The sequence below is a fragment of the Exophiala bonariae genome, assembly GCF_035927105.1.
Source record: "Exophiala bonariae strain CCFEE 5792 chromosome Unknown scaffold_8, whole genome shotgun sequence".
In the NCBI taxonomy this organism is placed as follows: domain Eukaryota; kingdom Fungi; phylum Ascomycota; class Eurotiomycetes; order Chaetothyriales; family Herpotrichiellaceae; genus Exophiala; species Exophiala bonariae.
Genome location: NW_027042483.1, coordinates 123437 through 137466, shown reverse-complemented (window position 1 = coordinate 137466; position 14030 = coordinate 123437). Strand labels below are relative to the sequence as shown.

At 51.1% G+C, this 14030-nt stretch overlaps 4 protein-coding genes across 4 annotated transcripts; 1 reads left to right on the top strand and 3 right to left on the bottom strand.

Annotated features, from left to right (window-relative positions):
- Positions 1 to 282: 282 nt before the first annotated feature.
- LTR84_012488 (uncharacterized protein) lies at positions 283 to 2074 on the bottom strand (the record flags this gene model as incomplete). Its single annotated transcript, XM_064856008.1, has 3 exons — positions 283 to 1752; positions 1806 to 1962; positions 2019 to 2074. The coding sequence occupies 3 exons, from the start codon at positions 2072 to 2074 to the stop codon at positions 283 to 285; spliced, it is 1683 nt and encodes a 560-aa protein (XP_064707908.1).
- Positions 2075 to 6081: 4007 nt separating this feature from the next.
- LTR84_012487 (uncharacterized protein) lies at positions 6082 to 9551 on the bottom strand (the record flags this gene model as incomplete). The annotated part of the gene is made up of 6 exons (XM_064856007.1): positions 6082 to 6158; positions 6208 to 8675; positions 8727 to 8955; positions 9015 to 9108; positions 9161 to 9315; positions 9368 to 9551. 6 exons carry the CDS (start codon positions 9549 to 9551, stop codon positions 6082 to 6084), a joined length of 3207 nt encoding a protein of 1068 aa, XP_064707907.1.
- A 2200-nt stretch (positions 9552 to 11751) lies between these two features.
- Positions 11752 to 12134, top strand: LTR84_012486 (uncharacterized protein; the record flags this gene model as incomplete). Its single annotated transcript, XM_064856006.1, has 2 exons — positions 11752 to 11852; positions 11933 to 12134. The coding sequence occupies 2 exons, from the start codon at positions 11752 to 11754 to the stop codon at positions 12132 to 12134; spliced, it is 303 nt and encodes a 100-aa protein (XP_064707906.1).
- A 428-nt stretch (positions 12135 to 12562) lies between these two features.
- Positions 12563 to 13132, bottom strand: LTR84_012485 (uncharacterized protein; the record flags this gene model as incomplete). The annotated part of the gene is made up of 1 exon (XM_064856005.1): positions 12563 to 13132. The coding sequence occupies one exon, from the start codon at positions 13130 to 13132 to the stop codon at positions 12563 to 12565; it is 570 nt and encodes a 189-aa protein (XP_064707905.1).
- Positions 13133 to 14030: the final 898 nt, after the last annotated feature.

The window sequence follows — 14030 nt, the reverse complement described above, 5'->3', positions numbered from 1 at the left end:
AGCCATGCAGACAAGCCAAGACCCGGACTCCACAAGTACTAAAATCGGTAGCAAGTATATCAAGTATTCTTCAAACAACTCACGCTATGCAGTGCGACCATTGGTATCAAAAGCAAACATAGTGATATCCTCTCCCCCAGATCAAGTCAAAGTGTCGCAAATCGGAATAAATTTCGAGGTCGTCACAGGTCGTTATCAATTGCGGGGCTCCATCAGCTGGGCATGGACCAACCAGCGGCCCACCCCATCAAGCCATGGCCTATTTCACTATTAAGAAGTTTCTCACGTCTTGACTTTTTTCGCGTCTCCCTCTCTGTCCTGCATGTCAATGCTGGTTTTCCTCTTTTCCCCATTGGACTCGGAAGAGCCATCTCGACCGTTGAACCCCATCCCTGTCCTAGCATCTGCAGGTGTTGGAAAGACTAGTGGGCTTGGAAGAACCGCCGAATTATTTCGTCCGGAGTCATACCACTCGCTGAAGAAGTTGCTCGGACTGGGTAACAGATCAGTATTCATATACCGACTCGGTAAAGCTGATATGGGAGTTTCAATATTATTTCGGTTGTCACCATAGGCGTCCCGGTTTTGGTTTGAGGTGGGAGGAGGAGGTCGAGCAAAAGGATTTGGAGGTCCAGATGCGCCAGCTGACATGACTGCGGAGGCGCTGGGAGAGGGAGGCGGCAGGACAATATGATCTCCGCCTCTTGCGGGATTCGCAGAGGGGCCTGCTGACTGTGCCGGCGATCCACTGGGAGAATCATCCTCAGCTTCTGCGGGGATCTGAAGGTTCAGTTTAGGCCGAGCCCCAGATTTGGAACCAGATGTGTTTGTGCGCTGCGGAGGAGCAAATTCGGGGACAGTTGTCTGTGGCCGACTACTGGGTTGCGAGGATGGACGTGGGACTGAATTGGCGGTAATATTCCGTGGTGGAGGTTTGATGTCAGCCAGATCGTCTTCTCGCTTGGGGGGCTTCGGAGGATCAGGTGCTCCAAAGAAATGTTGTGCCAGGACGGAGCCTCCTTCGTCGATTGGAGTAAAGATACTTCGAGATTTGGAGGAGAGGTGTTTCGGTTGTGGTGGGCTATTCTGCTCCGGTGGTCTCAGTGATTGATTTTCGGGGCGAGGAGAGGTGCGCGGTTGTGGCTGGGCTGGTGGCTGCAATGTAGGCTGAGATATCGTGGGAGGCGGGGGAGGAGGTTGGGACGCTCGTCGCTGTTCATGTAGATATTGCTGATGGGCCTGTTGCATCTGCTGATGTGATTGAGTTGGCGGTGGAGGAGTGGGTTGCGGATGTTGATGTTGCTGGGCTGGAAACGGCTGATACTGGGGTTGAGGCGAAGGATGAGGGGGACCGATAGCGGGTGCTTGAGGATTGTATATGGGTGGGTTCGGTACGTAGGCAAATCCATTCTGGGGGGGAGGTGGGGTGGGATGAGGTTGTTGCAGAGGAACCAGGTTGGAACTTGTCCGTCGAACCATATTCTGTGAAGGTGGCCTGGAGATCATGTGGGGAGGTTGAGGTGTGGGATGACGAGGAAACATGCCATTGGGCATGGGAGGAGAGACGGAAGCCATGGGCTGCTGGATATGGGCAAAAGAATTGTGGTGTTGCATGTGAGGCATGGCGTGCTGAGGTGGGAGCGAGCCCTCGCGGGGAGGGCCAGCATCGTCCTCATCATCTTCGTCGTCGTCATCATCGCCACCCTTGTTCTTGAAGTCCCCAGGTCCCTTGTGTTCATGTGGTTGCCCGTACTAATTGAGTGGTTAGCATCTCATGGTGGCAGTTGGGATAGTCTACCACGTACATATTGATAGCGTCTTAGGGTCTCATTGATGTCGCCGGATGAGAACTCGTAGAGTTTCTTGTTGTGGCCAAAGATGATGACTGCAACATCAACGGAACAAAGAACGGAAAGTTCGTACGCCTTTTTGAAGAGGCCGCCTTTGCGCTTGAGGAAAGTCCTAAAAAGAGGTCAGCATGTGAAGCGCGCGACGCCGAAAGAGCCGCAGTCACATACACCGAACGATTCCGATCATCTTTGATGGCTCTAATCTCAATCTTCCTCCGGCCCATGGTTATCAGATATATATTGTCTCAGCGCATGTGCTACCGAACGGTCGAGGCAGGTCGCAAGTTCTGCTGGCGAGGTGGTAAGTCTTGGAGAAGGTTGATAGTAGGTAAGAGGCTGCGAAACGCCGGGATGAGCAAGCAGTCAACCAGGCCAGGAGCGGATCAAGTGAAACCGAGAGAATATGAGGGGTGGTGTAGGATTGAGGTCTATGGCCGAAGGGTCGACCTAAGGCGGAAAGACAATTCCCTTTGTGAAGAATGGCAGTGAAATGAGTGGACCAATATAGACAATGGGATGCGAGTGTGAGAGCAACAACAAAGAGCTGGATTAGGACTGGCAGACAACGATGTTTGCGAGACGAGCAGGTCGAAACAAGCACTATGATGATTCAGGCGAACCCTTCTTGACGATCGAGATAGCACAGTATCGGTATTTGGATGGCGGGATGTGTGATGGGTGGATGGTGGATAATGAAAGATGGGAGTGCTAAAGATAGAAAGAGAGGTGAGGGAAGAGGCGTTGGAAAGGTTAAGAGGACAAGACTCGAGGCTAGGAGGGAAGTCAGGCCAGACCCAGAGCAGAGAACTCGGAGATGCACTTACGGACAGTGACCTACTGGGGGACGGGGCACGGGCCCAAGGCCACTAACCACCGACTCCCGAGCAGTTGGGCTAGGCGTGAGGGGCGTGATTTTAAGCATTGACCCTCGCCTGAGGCATGAGGGCCACCAGCGAGCGAGCACGCCTATGGTAGTCGGTGCGAGCTAACGGCAATCCGCCTTAACTGGACTTGGAAGCCAGCAGCGAGAAGCAAAAGCAACAACAATACAAAGTAACAATAGCATCAGTAGATACCTGTACATGCACAACCTAGGATACCCGTATCATGCATCAAAGACTCCCGACTGCGAAAGACATCTTACCAGCCTACACAACCAATAGCAACGGATGGCCACCGATGGAGGAGATGAGGATAGAATCGAGATACGCAAGCATGGTAGGCGCAGTCCAGATTTCTTCACCGGAACCCCGACAGCACTCGTACTTTGAAGGCTGGGACAAGTAGACATCAGTTAAAGTCCCGGCTACCGAGATATCAGGCCTTTGTAGAATTTTGAATTTTGGCGTTGATGCTGACATGCCTGGGGCTGACTGGGGGTGGATGGGTTGCTAGTGAAAGACGCTTCCCTCAGAGGCCGAGTCCTTATGGTCTTCATCCGGAGCAATGTCTGAATGAGTGCAAGCTGATAGTGGCCAAATCTTGAAACAGCCATGTGGCATATCAGTTTCATAGGGGAAAGTTCACACGGCTGGGATATGTTACTGTATCTAGCTCTCCTCGACTTCTTCCCAACTGACATTCAAGCCCGTTTCCATTCTCATCTACGAAATTCAGATAGCATGGTCCCAAGGCTGTGAGAGACAAGTTGATGTACCGAGTATCTAAGCGCCCTTGGTTGAGTGCGTGCAGGTCAATCTGCCAATCATACCATGTGGCTGGAGAGCCTGACAGATGTCCACACCAGCGTTTCATCTTTACCCTGAGGCTCCGGCCCAGCACCTTGATTTGGTCTTCATCCCACTTCAAGTGCAAGTCGGTGGTCACCGCACGCATTGGCACGCCACCAGGAAGTACTAGCCGAGCTCCACCATTTGCGGCTCGCCCCAGCTTCAGGCTCAATAAGCGCTCTATTTTTAGCCACATCATTTGGACCTCCATCTCGGACCGAGTACCAACTACCATGTTCCATGCTTCCAACCTCATATCAACCCAAGAACTAAATCTTCTGAACATACATCCAATGGGTTCATACTGTCGTAACCAGTATTCATGGACCTCTAGCCGTACTCTATCTCCGACCATGAAAGATCTTACCCTGCCCTGCATTACAAGGTAGTGGTAAGCAGATGGCAGACCAAGCCTTGATGAGCCTCCCACTAACCCCACCCCCCCCCCCAAAGAACACCGAGTTCATAGACCAAATGAGCTTTGAAGCGAGTCCCAAGTCGTAAGCATCTGCGTTCTCATACAAAGCTAGACTCGGGTTGTTGAAATCGTCGTAAAGCATGACAGAGTGCGGAGAATCCGCCTATGTGGCGTCGACTACGAGGTCACTCAGTCACTCACTCGCCCAGCCCCGCCGTTTCCAATCGACGTGGACACTGTGAGCATACGCTGTCTCCCTAATCGCATCTTTTCCTGTGACTACCCGTGCGCGCATGATGAGGATCGAATCAGGCCGGCCAGCTAATGTCTATACACGACGTCTAACAATGCCAACGCCATACGGATATATTTGTCCGTACTGCAGTGGAAGATCCTACCAAGCGACGTCCATCATCCCCGTCCTATCAGGCCCGCACGGAGTTCCATGTCGCCGAACGACCTGGAGGCTGGGCCGCTTGCCCTTTCAAGCATGCGTTCTCCCCGCGAAGCGAAGAGGAAGCGAGAACGTAGAAGCGATCCTTGGGGCCGTATGATGTACGTCCTCCAATATGAGGAATCTCGGGGTCGGAAATGCTGAATTGGCCCCATAACGAGCACCCTATTCAGGTAGGTAGGTATGTGATTTGAAATGATGTCGACGATTCTTACGAGTTCTGCTGCCGCGTATGGATTGTCCTAGGTCACTCCACTCCGCTCATGTCGTCGATGCCTCATACCATCTGAGCGGAGTGATACTGGGGAGCGAGCCCTGCCCTCGTTCAGACTTGCTCGAACAGTGCGTATCATCCATGCTGTGCTGTACCTACTCGATTCATACACTCGCCAGATAACATCGGCTATCACCAGGCCAAGCCAGATGTGTCTAAAGATACATTATCTATACACACCTAAAGTCCTGCAACCAAGCGATTCGACCCAAAAACCGAAGCGGACGGCCCCAGGCATACAGTTCGAACCCCGCTGGCGGCATAAATATCCTTCGATGCTCGCCTCAAGCATGTTGGCCTCTGTCTACATTAGATGGGCGTAGGCAAGCAAGTGATTGATGCAATGCAATGCACACAGCCTCCTCCTCCTCCCACCAGCGGCCTCGAATATCGTCCATCCACTCCCAGTCAGATCATCCCTACATCCATGCTCCTGGCTGTATGTTTAGTCCCGCGCCTCTATTGGGTATCTACTGTACCAGTGTAAAAGTAGAAACTAGAAAATGAATGTAAAAAAGAGTGGACAAATTCTGACAGTCAAATGAAAGAAAGCTACTTACTCCAGTCATTGTGTGCACATCAACAGGCACCTGCCGACCTACAAGGGTAGGAACGCATCTCGATGTGGGAAAGCATCTTGACGTTCGACATGGACAGGTCAAGAAAAATGGAAGAGAATGATCAAATCGCTCCGTGATTCAATTCTAGACTGTTTGCTTACGCGGTCTTCTCACACGAGCCAGCTTCAGCTGGACACGTACACATCCATGTCCGTAAGAAAAAAACATCTTGTATACCAGTGGTTCCTTCTTCCCAACAATAAAAATCCATGTGTGACAAAGCGTCCTCTTCTCCTACAGCCATAGTTGAAGAGTTCAATCGCGCACACCAGTGCCTACACGTCCGGCCAAAAACCAACAAACAAGGTTATTAAATATGTATGTAGGTGTGCCCTTCATTGCCTATCCATAAACAAACGCTTTGCCGTGCCGAGGATTGCAAAAACCTGAATGTGAAACGGAATGTAATGTTACCATTTACCTCTCCCTGATTAGCATGCCGCCCTGCAGCCGCAAAAAGAACACATGATGGCGAGAAAGTGTAGCAGGACCATTCAACCCTCTTGCCTAGAGGACAAAAATGCGTGCGAAAAAGCGCTGAGGTGGTATCTTGCAGGGAAATACGCAGCCCAAAAAGCACACACATGAAAAGCAAACGCCTCGCTCCCTAACATTCCTTGTGCTATTACGGTAAATTCAGAAGTCGTTGACATGCTTGCTCTCCTCGTACAGCAATAGACACAAGAATCGAAATTGATGAAGTTGTATTTGAGGGTTGAGAGATGATCATTTCCGTCATCTTCTGGCACCGTCCATGTTGCCAGTGAGTTCAGCAACGCGAGCCTTGATTCGTGCAACGCGGGATTCGATGGCTATCACCTTGTCAGTAAGTTCAAAAGAAGGAAATGTATGATCACTCACTCTCTTCTCCGCTTGTATCACCATCATCGGTTCTCGTCTCCGTCCGGCTGCGTGTTGTTGGCTCTTCTTGTCGAGCTGCTCTCTCTGCCGCATTTTTGCGAATTTGTGCCCATCGATCCTGAGGATTGATTTGTTGCTGTACTTCCGTTGCTTCCTCATCTTCCTCTTCAATCCTGGAATTCTCTGATTTTTGATACGATCGTCCGGAATGGATACTGATTGGATGTTGTGGAAGCTCTTCAGCTGGAGTCAAAAAGGCACTTCTTGGAGGGGTATCTGGAGCAACAAAGGCCGGCTGATCAAGCAACGGGCCTTGGTCAAATGTCGAAAACTCGCGATCGGCGTGTTCCCGTTCGTTTGTATCAACTCTCGACAATTGATCGTACTCTTCCTCTCTATGTGTTCGAGGAGGTGCTGGTGCTTGTCGTGTTGGCTCTCGATGCAGATCTAGATCTTCATCCTCCTCCGGAATAGGTGCAGAATCATGAGGTGTTGAAGCGGCCATGGGTGGGGTCTGAGGTGGCTCAGGTTTCTGCGCACCAGTAGGAACTGTTGCGAGGCGGTGGAAGTGTGCTGGTGATAAAGGAGGAGACGTTGGATTTGCCGATGGGTCTGCGGGCTCGCCTTCCAGTGCACGTCTTGCGGCAAGGATAGCTACATCATCTTCTTCCTCTTTAACACCTGCAGGCGCCACCAATTCTGGTACTTTGACTTCTTGTGGCTTGGATCTTCCAAACAGTCTTCGAATTCCACTTCTTTGCTGGGCCTGTGGTGGCCCAGGCTGCTTTCCTCGATTTTTCTTTTCATCGGGTGAGGTCCGCTTGCCGTCAGTAGATTTGCGGAGTTTGGTCGGCGGGGGTCTGACAACCTTTGGTTCTGACAGGTCTGGTGTCTCTGGGGGCAGAGGAACCTCATTCGCCTCATGTATGGCATGTGCGTCAGCAGGCTCTGTTGGCACAAGAGGTAGAGGTGCTGACTCAGGAAGTGGATGAACGGCGGGTCGTTCCGCCGATTGACTTCTTTCAGGTAGATGGCGTTTTGACCTGTTCTCTGGTGGTGATGGAAGATCCTTGTTTCGGCTCACAACAGAGAGTGTTGATGCAGACCGGTTGAGTCCTACACCATTTGACGGCAGTGTGAGTAATTCCCGTGAACCTTTGCCAGCTAGTGTATCACCCAAATACTTAGCTCGGATGGCTTTCTTGTCATATTGACTGGCCCACTGTAAGGCTGGAGAAGCCTCGTCTTTGATAAGAGGACCGACAGTGAAGACGCTGTTGGTCCGGGAAGCCGGAATTGTGTTTGGCTGCCTGCCACGACGTGTTGCCAGTGCAGAATCCTGTTCTCTATCCTCGGCAGCCTTCCTTTTCGAAAGTTCAGCAGCGGCCTGTTGGATCTTAGCATGCTGATCTGGCGCCAGTGTCGCACGGTTGTTGGTTCCCAACTGAGGCTCAGGAGATAGGGGACTTTTCTTCGTCCCCGATCTGCGACGAGTCAGGCGACCACGTTTGGTCGTAAAGCCGAGGAATGTCTTCTTCTCGGCGATATAAGCACCCGCAGCTGGTTCAGGGGCGGCGCCTTTCACTTGCTCCTCCATGACCATCCATTGTCCATCGTGAATTATAGTCTCGATCAAAGCACATCGACCGAAGACCGCCTTTCGACTCGTAGGTTCTTCGGAGGCAAGACTACTTATCCAAACCCACCAAAATGAATCATCGACGCTAACCCTAGTGATGCTTGCAAGTTCACCCGGATCCAGATTCTGTTGCATGTCCAAGTTTCTTCGGTGTGACTGAGAGCTCTGTCCTCTGGGCAGGCTGGAGTTGATTGGCGGTAGAATCTTATCGGGCGGAAGGAGCATCGGTACATGAGTTCTATTGCCGTTCTCATCTGTAAAGCCAGAGGAAAGGAAATCCGCCCATGAGGGAGTAGTTGGTCGAGCAAGGTCCTGATAGCCTCCGTGAGACGCCGGATGGGTTTTGTTCGTGACAATGCGCTTGCGCCCCAGTAGACCGTCCCCATCTTCATCATCGTCCACCGAGCTTCCAAACCCAATGTCTTCGAATCTGGACCACGACGGGTCTGTGAGGCTGGTGGAGGTGTTCGCGTTGGAGACATGCGACTGGTTTGCAGACGAGATTGCTTTCAGCACACGTCGACATTCATCAGTGAGAGCGCCAACTGGGTCCTCATAACTTGCGAATTGCTGCAGACTATGATCATCGTCCCGGTAGTGGAAGTTCTTCGCTCTTCGGAGCAAGGCGTAAGGTGTCGGGGATACAACATCTACGATCATCACCACTTTGGTGGTGTCATTTGTTAGCAGACCATTCCTTGGCGGGTAGCTGGTGGAATCAAGCAATTGTTGCAAGGATCTGGGAAGTGTGAGTATGCCAGAATTCTTTCCACTGCTGGACAAGGACCGTAGATAGGCGAAGAAAAGATGTGAAGCAGCATCAGCAGCACTAGAAGAGTTAGTCATTTGCGATCAAAGGACGATGCGGTGTATGTTATACCTGGCCCATGATTTATAGCCGGACTCGAATCCTTTACCACTGTCGTATTGTTCAAATGCCCACCAGCCGGCGTACCTGGAGAGTTTGTGACCTCCAAGCCCATTGACTTTTCCATGCGCTGCCACAGCTGCGAGTAAGTCAAAGAAGTCTTGGATGATTTGCACACGAGTGGGAGAATCTGCGCTGATGGGGACGAAAGTGCTAAAGGCATCGCGGGCCAAGTTAGAGTCTAGAGGAGAGGTTAGACTGCTCGGTTGCGACTGAAGGAACGAGACGAGTTCATCATACCCTTTTCCCCGACTCTGAAACCCTCATAGACTTCCCAGGTCACAACGCCTCCAGGGAGTCGCGCCCAACACCATTTCATCACACTGATCAAGACCTATGTGGAGTTAGAACCGGGTTCAATGATTTCTTAGGAACCTGTGCCATACCATCACCTCGGTCATGCGGAGTTCATTCTCCAAGAGGATACCCGCCAGCCGAGATCGATCTTGGGGAGGGAGGAAGAAGTTGCGTATGAACGTGCGCGCCGCGGACGGATCTGAGGAAGGTCGAAATGGTAATAGGAGAAACGGGACATCGAGGGCTAGGATTGTGTTAGATGTGTCGAGTGAGCCGGCCTTCTGGTGACAACTGACCTCGAGATTTCAATTCGGCGGTACACAGATGAAGTAGTTCTACCACCTCTTCGGGATCAACCCTCGTGCGTAGCCATGCATCAGACCATTGTGGTTTCTTATGAGCATCTCCGTTGGTGGCCGGTAGAGAAGACTTCTTGCCACCAGCGTCCTTGTTCTTGAATACCTTTGAGAAGAACGGCATTGTCTAGTCGGTTCTCAAGAGCGGGAGTGCATGCGAGGAAAGGCGCTTTTCATCTGTTCGACCAGCTTGAGATTTTTGTTTTCAATAGATCGAGGTGTGACGCAGACGGGACGTGGGCCGGAGGAAGCAACGGGTCAGCGAGGCACAGCAGCAGTAGCAGTAGGCAAGGTGCAGATGCGGTCTCAGGGGTTCGTCGGCGACGGATTCGATAGGATCGAGGGATACAGGGCTGCTTGGCGAAAGAATAGATTTGAATTTGAGAAGTTGCGTTGCGGATCAGTAAGCGGGTCGAGACAGCAATAAACGAGAAGTACTAAAAAGGGTCCAACTTTTGTTCGGGAGGACGAAAGGTAGGCAAGTAGGTACGGAGTAGTCGCTGTAGGCAAGGGAAGAAAAGTGGTGAAGGAACGGATACGGTGTGTTGGACAGCACACGCAATCAAAGAGAGTGACCAGGCTGGACGTGCAAACGGTGACGGCAATTGCGCCTGAATCTGCACCTGGTCCCTGAAGCGAAAAAGTGAGAGAATGACTCGGTTAGAGGTCAGAGCGAAGGGGAAAAAATAGAAAAAGGACGAATGGTAATGAGCAGGCCTTCAAACGACAACAAAACAGGAAACGTGATTGAAGCAGGAGTGAAGGAAGCGCGACGTGTCGTGCCGTGAGCCCATGAATTCATTTGCCCAACTTGAGCCCTGATAAAATCCCGAGTCTGAGTTCAAGCCTCCAGGCCTCGGGAGTCGGGAGATGGCTGGGACCACTGCCACAGTGCCAATGCAGTGTGCCAGTGATTAGGCTCTTCATCAAGTTCAGGGACAATGCCAGTGGGTCTCAAGTGTCCCTCATCCCTCTGGGCGAGTGCCACCACCTAAACCTGAGGCTTGGTGGGGCTGCTTTTCCGGCTCCCCAGACACCAATGGCACGGTCTGGTCGGCGGTGGACGTCCTTGTGGCTTCTAGCTCAACGCCTAAAACACACTTGTCATGGCCTGGACAGGCTAGGCTCTTCCCTTGCTGGCAAAGCTATTTGTGTCTAGCACCCAAACCGGGAGCCAGCAAAGTGCCGCTGTGCAGTGACTTCAAATCCGAGTCAAAAAATGGTGCAGATCACGCATCTCCCACTCCACTTCGCACTCAATCAAGATTCGATAGTAGAAGCCCCCAAACGTAAGCGATTTGGTGGGTTTTCGAGGAGCACAAATTCAAGTCGTCAGTACTCGGTATCATTGGCACCGTTGGTAAATTCGAGGCTTTGAGAACTCTCCTCGGGCCACGAATCCACGACTCATATCTCATCACTACGTCAATGACGAGCATTTGGTCTGAGACTCAGTCAGGTCGGAAGGGGTTCCAGCCACAATACGGTTACGGATTTGACTTTGGCTGATCGCCACAGGTTCGAGGTGGGACTGCACGCGGCTACTAAGATTTGACGGGTCGAGTACGAGGTATGGTGTCACTGATGATAAGATTGGCCAGGATCATCAGACTGGAGGCAAATGTGACAGAACATGTGGCCTGCCTCTCACAAACGAGCATTGCTCGGAGCACGAGGGGGATTACTTATACTTCTTCCTCCCTGCCACATGACTGGGCGTGGCTGCTTGCTTTACGCTGATAGGAATGCAACGGGGATCATCCGAGTGCCACAAGGCTATCCCCATTTACTGTACCACATTTTCAGCCTTGCATTGTTCAGAAGTCCCGAACCTAATCTTAACCCTCACAACGAGTGTGCACAGACTACTTGGTATTTCTACATACCTCGCACAGCCTTCCTTGTAGTTTATCCCGACTTCCGACGGCCAGCCTGCAGAGAAGTAGTAGCTGTCTTATGACTGAGGATGATTGACTCCTCCCCGAATCCAGATGTCAACTTGAATGGCACAAAAATCATGACGTAATATGACCCGTGCAGCACCTTGCATCCCTTGGTACTTTCAACAAGCACAACCCATTTTACACGACCGAATCCGTTTAGCGATCCTGCTTCCGCTTGTTACACATGAAATTTCCTCCACGAACTGCTCTTTCCTGCAAGCTCCTGATTGGACCGGCAGCCAAAAATCACAAGTCTTTCTCAACAAGTAGCGTCAAGATGGTCAAAAGTGAGAAAGATGTCATCGAGTGCGATGTCCAGTACTAGTTATACTGCAACCATCCATCTAATTTGGGTGTAGGGATTTCAACCGGACTGTTAACATGACAGCTGCTGAGTTGGAGAAGTGGCTAAAAGGAGACGACTCCCAGAAATCCGGTTGGTCCAAAAATGATGGCTCAGGAGAAAGTATCGGCCATGAAAGGTGAGCAAGAGCGCCTTTGTGTAAAGAATGTGGTGCTGCAAATTTACCACTCGCAAGTTCAGACTGACAGCCTATGGTAGTGGAAGGAAGATCATTGAGATCTTGAAGAAGAATCCCAAAAAAGACCCATCCAAGTATGACCAGGATGACGTTGCCCACATGAGAAGGGTGGCTGCGTATAATAAGCGCCATCTCGCGCAAGAAGGCAAAGCGAAAGAAGATACTCAAAGTAATTCATATCGCAGCCTGAAGAATTGGGGTCATGATGCTCAAAAGTCGTGAAGTCGTGAGGGTAACCTTGATGAAGTAGACGTACATATTAAGATTGATATACTCTTCAAAAACGGGCCAATAGCCACCAGACCCAGAACTCTCCGAACATCAGCCTTTGTTTCCTGAAAATTAGAATGGGAGTATGTTGGGATTAATATGGTTCAATACGCTGTGCAAGATTCCATGCGATGGATCCCCACAGAAGTTGTGCTCTGAAAATAACCGGATGTGTCTCACGGGCTTAGAGAATTTTTTTGGCAGTGTAAGGCCCGCGAAGGGTAGCGTGCCGTAAGATGTGGTTTACATAGCACTCCAGAAATTGAGAGTTGTAAGCGCCATCGTTCGTGGTATTGAGCTTTATTGTCCAGGGAGGACAGATTAGAATGGTTATTGGGGGTTCGTAATCTTCTGTCCTCCACATCACGCTCTTGAGGGCTTCACTGCTCTGGAGGAAAGATAAAGTCCTTTACCATGACTGATCCAGCATATTCAGGATTGAGCATAACACAATTCAGAAAATATGCCAGACCTTCCCGCCTTTTCTCCAAGAACTTGGGACGGAACTTGTACAAAGCACTCTTGGGAGGCAGTGGAGGAAGCGAGGAGCTGGTTGACTGAGGAAATGCTTTGACCAATTTGGATCGCAGCTCATCAAACTCCGAGTAACGCTTCCTGATGATCATTGGGCCTCCGTCGAGAGTTTGCACTCTGCAATTATAGACCACGTAGGCGCCAATACCTGTTGGGCTCCCTCGAACAATGACATAATCATCAATGACGATGGATTTGGCCCATAAGCCACTTCGACTTGGAGCGTGAGACAGTGTGTGGTCTTCAAGAATAATGGCGGGCAGGTGGTCGTTGGATGATTCATTGGTATATGAAGGACCTCTGCTGTGGTGCCAGTATGGTGGTGAAGTCGGGGTTGGCTGGGACTTTTGTGTCAGGAGCTCGGCCTCGGTGCTCTGAGGATCTGGACCAGCATGGTTGGTGGTGGAGTGGTCCATGCATGTGATTCAGATCTAGCTAGAAGTGGAGTACTCGTAGATGTTGGGTTTTGGAAGCCATGAGGCAAAGTACGAGTAATCGGTGAAACACGAGGAGTGCAGTGGTTTTGTGTTGTATTCCCCGCCTCTCGAGTGGATGGAAGTTGCAAGTCAAGAAGAAGTTTCTGACCCAGAAGAAGGTGTTGGCAGTGGCACAAGTCCCAATGGGAAATTTCTCGGCTGCAGAGGGCACTAGTCCATGTCCGGCTCTACACAAAGAATTGAGTGTCCGTACACACGGAGTTCTTGGGTTGCTTGTAGCCAGCGAAACTCCGCAGATGACTATTTCCTGTGGAACTTGGACACGTACGGGATACAGTTGTTTCTCTTGTCTCTATGATGGATTCATGCGAGCAGCACCTGATCAGACTTCTGAACCAAACTGACCATCACTCTACTGTACGAGTACTCGTACTAGGAGGTGCCGTGGTGAGATTTGAGGCCTCTGCAGCTAACAGCAAGCTAACGCCTAAAACACCAAGCGCGATCAAGGGACAGGGATCTGGTAGGGGCATTGGGCCTCTGGGCAGATAATGATTGGGTGATCCAGGCCCTAGCGCGGCTCCCCAGAGAAAATGGGTTCCGAGCCTCTCTTTTTTGGAGTTGCTTTGACATGATTCTTTCGACTGACACTCACCAACAAAATGCACGCCTGAGACATTTCAACCACCTTCATGCGTACTGGACTGTGCAAAACCCTCGACGACTCTGTGCCACCCGTCAAGTCTTGCAGCAACTCGTCCTCATCATTGGACTGTTTAGGAATAGCAATGGGATCGTCCCAGTTCCCGGGGCCTTTGTTGGTGCGTGGCGGGACGCCATCTCGCCTAGAGCGCCCTCGCGCAAGGGTCTTGTTCTC